Raw genomic sequence first — 9,049 nt, 5'->3', positions numbered from 1 at the left:
ACCAAACTAGAAATGAAAATTGCAGCCATTACCAAATACTTCTGTTAATGCCTTCATTCAGCTCTCTCAGAGCCGTAATTTTTCCTGTACAGCTAATGTGATATAGTTTTCAAATACAATGAATTGTTTAGCATTTCAGGTTTCTAAGATACAACTGAGACAGCAGTGATTGAATTTGGTGATCTCTGGCTTTTATTATATTTGGGTCTAGAGCTGTGCCTGAGAAATAGTGTTAGACTATGGAGGGATAACAGATAAAGAAGTAGCTCATGAACTCCCTGAATAAAACAATGATCTGGTTCTGCTTGTTTGTGCTGGGATGCATGCAAGGTAACTTCACCCCCCCCACACTCCTCCCCAGAAAAAGCTAAAGCAAGTGAAGAATCTGTTGTTATATCAGCAAAAAGGATCAGAAACCCTAGGAAAGAGATTAAGGAAAATCAAAACTTGGATCCATAGTAACGAGCATGATCTAATGCCCATGTTAATTCTTTTTTTTTCTTTTTTTTTTTTTTTTTCTCCAATGTGACTTTCTTTTAATGCTAAAACAGTGATTATGGATATGAACGTCACAACAATGGGCAATGTTTACCAGCGTTTTGGTATAATCCATCTTCCTTGTCAAAAGACTGCAGCGTTGGACAGAGTTATCTCAACAGTACTGGGTAAGTAGCACACCAGGTGTTTTTTAGCTAGGCTAGCCATACAGACTTCAACCCGGTAACAACTACTGATTGTATTTTCCATAGATGACTCAAAGCTGGGTGAAGCCCTTAGGACCTCTTTATTGAGTTTGTTAGGGTCCACAGTCTGGCCCTCCAGATTGCCATCACGTATTGTCCAGACCTGTCTATGAAAAATGATACCATAAAGAAACTTGAGTGGAAAATGTAAGGCAAAGGCCAGATCACTAAATCTCTGAAAAGTTTCCTGTTAAAATCATGTGGGATCAGGTGAGGCAGAAAGGGAGGAAAACAATTTAGAGGAAAGGGATGAAACTGATGTATAAGTGAAAAGAAGCAATAGATGGGCAGCTAGTCCAAATGCTCTTTGTTCTTTGGCTCTCCTGGAAGACAATAAAGATACATTATATATTAAAAGACTGACCTCAAGCTGCATTTCTCATGCAAGTGATAAAAACAAAGGAATCCAAGCTGCTTTGACATTTTGTACACTCAAAGATAGACATAATTTGCTTTTTTCTTCAACTTCATCATTTCTCTTGCTCTAGAGAGTTACATCTTAAGTGAGAGTTGTCTCACAGCTGATGAGAAGTGAATAGTTTTATGATGTGAGAAAATCTTTTTAACTACGCCTAAAAATATAACAGAATACAATTTCATACTTTATGTGCATGTTACTTATTTATAGATCTATAGTTATTTCACTTATAACCTAGATCATCATATAATTATACATTTTATGCAATTTATGTAGTATGTGGTATATAGATGTGCTAAATATCACATGCCATTTAACAACAGAATTAATTACTTGTATGTTAGGTACACAGGGATTGCTTGGCTGAGGCAACGATAAAAAGATGTCTTCCAATCTCCCTAGTCTAAAGAACCCTTGAAAACCTCTCCCTGTTTCCAGTTAACCCTGTCATGCTACCTCTTTGCATCTTGCAGAGATTTCTCTCTTTGCCTTTGCAGGTACCGGAAAGTTGTTTCTAATAACTGCACGGATGGTGTGAGAGAACAGTACACGGCAAAACCACAGCAATGTCCTGGCAAAGCCCCCCAGGGGCTTCGCATAATCACCACTGATGGCAAACTGACAGCTGAGCAAGGACACAATGTCACTTTCCTGGTGCAGCTGGAAGAGGTAAGCTCTATTTTTATGTTTCATCCCAGGCCTCATGGCTGTATTTCAGTCTGATTCATGCCAGACAAAGTCTGTAAAGTGGTAAAGAGGTGAATCAAGAGGGTGTGGGATAAAGTCAGCTCCATGATGTAGCTGGTACTCTAAAAGGTAATGGGTGATGTATGAAGACAGTGAGACTGAAAGTCTATGCTGTGCAAAGGGTAATTGGGAGAAGTTGATAAAAACTGGGAACTGGCCTTGCTTGGGAATTTTACTGTAGGACTGGAGAGTGGGCCAGTTATATGCTATAAGCTAAAGGAGAATAAACTATGTTTCTAGCAGCATAATTGTATATACACTAAATTATTTACCAAATAAGCTATTTCAGTGACAAAAATCACAGCACCTACCAGAAAAGTTAAACAACCCAGCAAATGAACAACTTTCCTGCCATAAAACAGTATCAAATTCATAGAATCACAAAATAGCTGAGGTTGGAAGGGATCTCTGGAGTTTGTATAGTCCAGCCCTGTTTCTCAAAGGGAAATTTCTGTCCCTTTCAAACAAGGCAGAGGTATCACAAAACAAGAACTTGCCATTTTCTGTTTGGTTCTGCCTTGCACTGGTATGGAGCATAGTATAATCTAGGATGTTTAACATTCACCAAATCTGTCCCACCTGTTATTGCTGAAGAGAAGGCATCAGGCATGTTACAAAAGGCTAGATATGTGTGTGTTCATGTGTCAGTTGTAGTCCATTCTCATCTTTGTATCTCCCATATTCCTGTATCCCTCTGAGACAGTTTGTTTGAAGCCTTCAGATCTGCAGAGCTGTTCCACACACCACAGCCTCCCAGCTCTATTTGTTCATGCCTGTGTTCCACTTGACCCTCAGAACAAGGGATAGTGGCTTTAAACTAAAAGAGTGTAAATTTAGATTAGCAGATGCAAATCATGGCAGTAAGAAATGTTTACAGTCAGCTGTGGGAGTCAGGCAGGAACCACAGCACAGGGGGGTTTCTTAGAGGGTCTCCTTATGTCTGCAGTGATGCTCAAGGCTGGGACTGTGGACTGTGTTATTCTGACCATGATACAGTGTTAGATTGGAAAGGTTTCTCCAGGTTAGTTCTGATATTAGTCTGGGAATAATCATCATGATAATCTTACCGAATGACAGCAGCCAGAAAGTATCAACACCTCCTTCTGTAGTTAGCAGTCCCATTGCATAAAGCATTGCTGAAGCGTTTAATAAGTGGAGAACCATATTTACACCGATAATTTTGCTCTTAAATTTCTATTGAGATAGGCAGAATAGCAACAGAATCTCTGTCACTAAATGGCAGCACAAGAGAAATCCAGGTGTTCTTTAAAGTACATTTTCCCATTGCCTCAAAACACTGCTAGTTGGTAGGTTAATCCTTTGTCCTGGCCTGGACTCTATGCACAGGCCAAGGGCTGGTACCTCTCACCTGTGTTACTCAACAACACAGTTTTTCCTCAACCTAAACAAATTGAATCCTTGCTTTATTTTTGTACAGCAATAAAAATTGAACCCAAAACAAAATGAAAACTGCAAAGATATTTTTCCTGCTCAAGTTCTTAAACCCAACATCCCTGGCATATTTTCCTGCTCTGTTGTAGAAAATAAATAGAGGAGTTTTATTAAGTTTTTTCTGCATGCTTTCCCCATCACATGGTCACGAAGGTCTCCTGCCTGTCACAAACCCAACTGTTATTTGTGTATTTGAGTTATTGGTAGGAACATCAGACATTTGCTGTACTGCTTCAGCAGAGACACTAAAAGCAGTAGCACAACACTTTGCAGCACAATGGCTTTCAAACTTGTTTTGTCTGATTGCTCATACATCTTTGCTGAGGAAATGGATGGTAAAGACATTCAGGGCAGAACGGTTCAGGGCTTTGGCTGTTTCATTACAAATAATTCACAGAGAAACTGCCTACTCTAATTTATTTTTTATCTTGATAAAATGACAGCCAAAAGTCTTTGACATTCCAGGTCTGCTTCAGTTCTCACTTGCCAAAGTCACTCTACTGGGAGTAGATTTTGGCTTGCTTTTGCCTACTTTCTTTTGCTGTATGATGTTTGGATTAGGTTAATATGTGGGAAAACTCATTCGTTCTAACAGTTCAAGCCATGGGCTAGAATTCAGGCCATCTGATCTCATTCCTGAACTGCACTATGAGCTCTTTATGTGTCACCTCGAGTAAGAAACTTAACCTTTTTACTTTTTTGTTCCCTCATCTGAAAATAGAGCTTTCTCCTTCATGCGCTCCATGCCTTTCATTTTTATGCTGAACGCTTATAAGGCCAGAAAATCTCCCTTACCAGGTGAATATACAAGTACAGTCCTGAATTTCATGTAGATTGCAATGGGTTTCTGTAATGCCAATGTTAATAAATGGTTGCCCAAGGTACGTTGTGTCTCGGGTACATTTAATGAGCTAGGGGGACCCTGCTGGCAGGAGGACAGTTCTATTAGCACTTCCCACTGCAGCACTGTGTTTTGGTGTGATTCAGAATTCAATTCAGCTGAAGTCTCTGGAGATGAGCTTAACATTAGGATTGTTTTGATTGTTTGTGTGCCCAAATTTAAGATGCAAAGCCAGGAGTACTTGAAAGCATAGCCTGTAGTTTTTCACAATATCCTAGCGTGTTGCCCCTTTTGATATCACAAGTTACTTAGTAATGAATATGAAAATCTGAAACCTTCATCCTAACTTTAAACGCACATGCTGAATCATGGCTGTTTATCTTACTAATACCACCACGTTCCTGTTAGTAACACACAGCCAAGGATCAGTACACCCTCTCCCCCATACCACTGTCATCTGAATTATAATTGCATTTTCTGTGTTACTGATAATGACAAGCTTGTTAGGAGAAATCATAGCCTTTCATGCATTTTTAAATTCACCACTGAAATTCCATGAAAATATACAAATTTGACCTCTCCTTCATAATGACACAAAACACCACAGTCTTCTAACGCATCTCCAGTCATATGAGTTGAATTATTTGGCATAGTCCTGAGAGGCCATACTTGTTCATTCCTGTGGAGCGCAAAAGATCTAGTCCTCTAGAAAAGGCTCATAGATGAGTTGTGATGGCAGAACTGACAGTCAGGATGAGAGATTTGATTAGTACAATTAACTGTTTTGGTGTAGAAAAAGAAGTGCATGTGGAAAGTATCAGGCTATTTGTCCTCATAAAAAAAAAAAAAAAAAAAGAATTCTATTAATTTTTGGCTTTTTTAAAAAAAGTTAAGAGCATCTCTGTAAGCTGGAATTTACAGATGAAAACATGATTTTCTGTATTTGATCAAGTTGACCATAAATATATTTTAAAATTAATCATACGCTTAAACAGATATAGACCAAAGGTATCCCATGCACAGATACTCAGTTGCAATGGAAATGTTTGATGGATGTTTTCTGATGGTGACAGGAAAATGCCACAGTGGGAAAAAAGGTTGACCTAAAGAAAGCACAGAACAGACTTTGAAAACATTAATTCATGAAGACAATCCAACAACAGTGGTATCTGCCTCTTGCAGAAGATAATTAAATCCATTTTCAACATCTGTAAGGAAGAGGTACAAGTCGATGCATAATTGAAGACTTAAAAATTAAATCTGAAACATGGGTACCGAAATTAAAAACCTTGAACTGTGTTTCATAGTTTTAATACTTCAATTTATATACAAAGACTGGAATTTAATAAGGAAGATTCATGATTACAACCTTCTGGGCAAGATTCAGACAGTGTTTGAGAGAGAATCCTGATAGATGGTTGGAATGAGCCCTAACCTCAGATACACCAAAATACCCAAGGCTGCATAAAAGCAATCAAAATGTAACAATATTGTTGTGAACTAGATAGGCTGTTTCTTGGCATACCCTGGGGCAGAAAGCTTCAACGAGTTTGTTGGAAGCATATAGGTCTTGTGTATGCTTTATTGTTTTGGCAAGATACAGGGAAAATGTGCATTTGGCTTTGGGGGAGGGGAGTTGTGTTTATGATTAGAAATTCCCTAGGCGTTTAATGAGAAAATCCCTTAGAAAACAGTAAATGTCCAATTTATATTTTACTATCAAATGTTCTATAGGTAAAAGGCATAAGATGGGGTCTTGGGAAAATTGTTTTTAATTCCCAAGGCTTCTTCACAGGCCAAAAGGAGTATTCATGTGCTTGAAGTTCAGCATATGCTTATGTCTTTGGCTGAACTAAAGTCTTTATCAAGATTGCAGTGTAGTTCTTCAGGTATATCCAACATTGTTCATATTGCAACATATTATAAATTAAATACTGTATATTTTACCTAATACAAGGTAAAATGAAATCCACTAAAATTACTTTTATTTTTCTAGCTATTGTAATTGGTTGCTGCCTAGCTTAGTGTGATTAAAGTACAGGAGCTGAATGCAGAGATACCACCACAAGCAGCCAACTTGGCAAATTTCTCCCGTGATGCTTAAGAGCACTGGCATTAAAGCCCTCTTACAGCACAGGCCAGAGAGGCTGACCAAAGATAACTCAGTGCTGATTGCATCCAAGTGCTTTGCTGCGGCTGCAGAAATGATGTGGTGAGTTTTATGTCCACCTTAATCAGGCTAAAAGCTTTAGGAAACCCTACCACAGAGCACTGGATTTGTCAAAATGATGAGCAGAAGTCAGAAAAAGCAACAGGAGAGATTTTAGCAGAGAGATGTATATGCATCAATCTGTTGCAAAACAAAACTTCTCTTGGTAAAATAGCCACTTGCAAACGGCTCTCTAGAACTGCCTAAGACACAGACAGCTGGGGTTGATGTAGATCAGGTGTAGGATGTACAGAAATGTTTTGATTTGGGCTTACCTGCTTTCTCCTCTGTCTTGTGCCCATGCTCTCTCCTGGCACAGATAAAACATTATAAAAAAATCAAAACCACAGTCTCTTTGTTTTCCTGACTTTTTTCTTCCCCTTTCTAAGCTAGAATTTTAAATGTCAGCCTTTCAAAATGTGGCATTTTCAGAGAAGTGTTATAGCCTGGATCTCACTGAATGGAAAATGTTTTTTCCAGTTCAAAGAGTTTTAAAACAAAACAGGAAAGGCCAAGACAAATGAAAAAGACTGGGGGAACAGAAGCTGAAGTTCTTCTCCAATTAGTTTTTCAGATGTCCCTGTCAGCATCTTTTCTCCCTAGGGAATTTGGAAGAAAATTTGAAATCTATATCCTGCACGTGTTAGAAATGCTGCCCTTCCGTGGCAGCACCTGTAGGTGCTATGGCTTTCATGGCAATAGAGAAAACGAAGATGAGACAAAACAATCTTTAGAGCATGAATTTTGACACTTGCAGAAACAGGGCTGTTCTAACATTCTATCCCCCTGTTCATGTTCCTCTGCTACCTCAAATATTCAGGGGAATGTACCTTGTCCTGAAATACATCTCAGCTGCATGAACTCAAATATACTCAGAGATGATAAAGCCAGCAGGGTCACTACAGTGGTGTGGTTTTAACCATGCAGACTGCTTTGTCCCAGCAGTATGGCTTTATTGAATAATTGTTTTACTTGAAGATACCATCTCTTTTTAGTAAAACAAACAACAACAAGAAAGAGTAAAGCCCTAGCGATGGGTTTAACAGAACTGGAAGAGCATCTAAGGGTATTTCAGAGAACTCTGTCTTTGGTCCCAGTCCAGCACCATGCTTGAGAGAATATATTTCCCCTTTGACCAGAGGTTCAGAGCGGAGGAGCTCATGTATGTTCACCTCTGTTTGTGGAGGCATATTCCATCTGATACCTGTTGTTGGCTCTGTCGAACAGGGCATCAACTCAAGATACCCCAGAACACTGCATCTTACCTGAAATTTGCAGAGCCTCTTTCAAATAACTCACCTCACCAAGGGGCTTAACTTATTTAAGATCAACCCAGGGGCAACCTGGAGCTGGCTTAACACGAGGCCCTCATGTTCTTTTTTGTTTGTTTGTTTGTTTTTCTGCCAGCATATTCAATTTGGCCTTCTCCCTAGTGGCTCAGCATCTCAGGGTTCTTCTGCCCTTACTGGTGCTCTCAGGAGAACAGCGAGCTGCTGTCTTTACCTTCAAGACTCTGTAGAGAAATAGCATAGCATATCTGTAGGAAGCCCCAGGCATGTAACTCTGTCATGGGATGTCTTTCCCTCCACACATTCAGCCTGCGATCCTCCAAAGCAGAGCAATACTTTTATTTCTGTCTCATCATTTTGGAAGCAGCTGAGCTTCCAGCAGGGTGCCAGGGTAGTGTAATGACTACCGCTTTAACCTCTACAGAGCGTCTGGGACAATTTATCTCTCTTGTTATCCCCAGGTATAGCTCTGCTCCCCCTACTTTCCAATCAGCCAGGCCTCCACCATTTCTGACTTCACAACAAGTGATAAAAAGACTGAGGAAACATGCTGAATGGAAGCGGTTCTGTCACAGTTCCCTCACACACACACACACATTTCCCTTTCCAATGTGGAAACCTGCCCGATGCCAACCATTTACATGGGTACCTTTCATTCCAGCTGGGCATCCAGAGGACTGTCTTGGTGGAGTGGAGGGGGGGAAGGAAACCAAACCAAAGTAAATTAAATGTCCTTTCAGACAGTTTTATGAACTGCCCTCAGCTATTAATTTAGCAGTGTTCTTCCAGACAGTGGCAGCTGCTCCAGCATCGGCCTGTGGAAGAAGCTGCTCCATGGCAACAGGCAGCAAGCGTGAGCTTACCCACGTAAGCATCATGCAGAGCCACTGAGGGGCACTTTCAAAAGGAGCAGGAATGCTTAAAATTGTGACAAGATACCGCATCTCACCTGAAAGGGAGAGGATCTGTAGCAGCCATGGTTGCTATACAGGTCAGTGTAGGCTGTGCAGTGATTTGGCTGTCAGAAGCTGCCCTCACCATGGGCATATCACTGCCTTGTGATATAGGAAAGGCTTGCAGGTGTTTGTAGTGTGTGACACATGGATTATCTGGAATTATTTTTATAGTTATTATTATTTTAAAACAGTTGTGACTCACTTCTCAGTGTGTTAAACTGGCATGCAAACAAAAAATCAAAAATTTGCTTTTTGCCTGTAAAACAGAATAATGAAATGCAACCTCTTTGGGGTTTAAAATGCTTTTTAGGGCTGGGTGATTCCGACGTTGAGTTTGATGGAACTGCACGGACCAGGCTGGAATTCAGTTTCAAGAGCAGAAGATTAAAACCAG

General features: G+C 40.0%; 1 protein-coding gene across 5 annotated transcripts in view; it reads left to right on the top strand.

Moving 5' to 3' along the window:
* Positions 1-9,049, top strand: part of SORCS1 (sortilin related VPS10 domain containing receptor 1) — a 287,317-nt gene that overhangs the window by 245,183 nt on the left and 33,085 nt on the right. For all 5 annotated transcript variants that reach the window (XM_040564073.1, XM_040564076.1, XM_040564074.1 and 2 more), the window contains exons 17-18: positions 552-665; positions 1,659-1,830. In XM_040564073.1, the coding sequence (XP_040420007.1) occupies positions 552-665; positions 1,659-1,830 (286 nt within the window). The remainder of the gene's footprint in view (positions 1-551; positions 666-1,658; positions 1,831-9,049) is intronic.

The sequence above is a fragment of the Cygnus olor genome, chromosome 7 (assembly GCF_009769625.2).
Source record: "Cygnus olor isolate bCygOlo1 chromosome 7, bCygOlo1.pri.v2, whole genome shotgun sequence".
In the NCBI taxonomy this organism is placed as follows: Eukaryota; Metazoa; Chordata; class Aves; order Anseriformes; family Anatidae; genus Cygnus; species Cygnus olor.
This window is presented reverse-complemented; position numbering and strand designations above follow the sequence as displayed.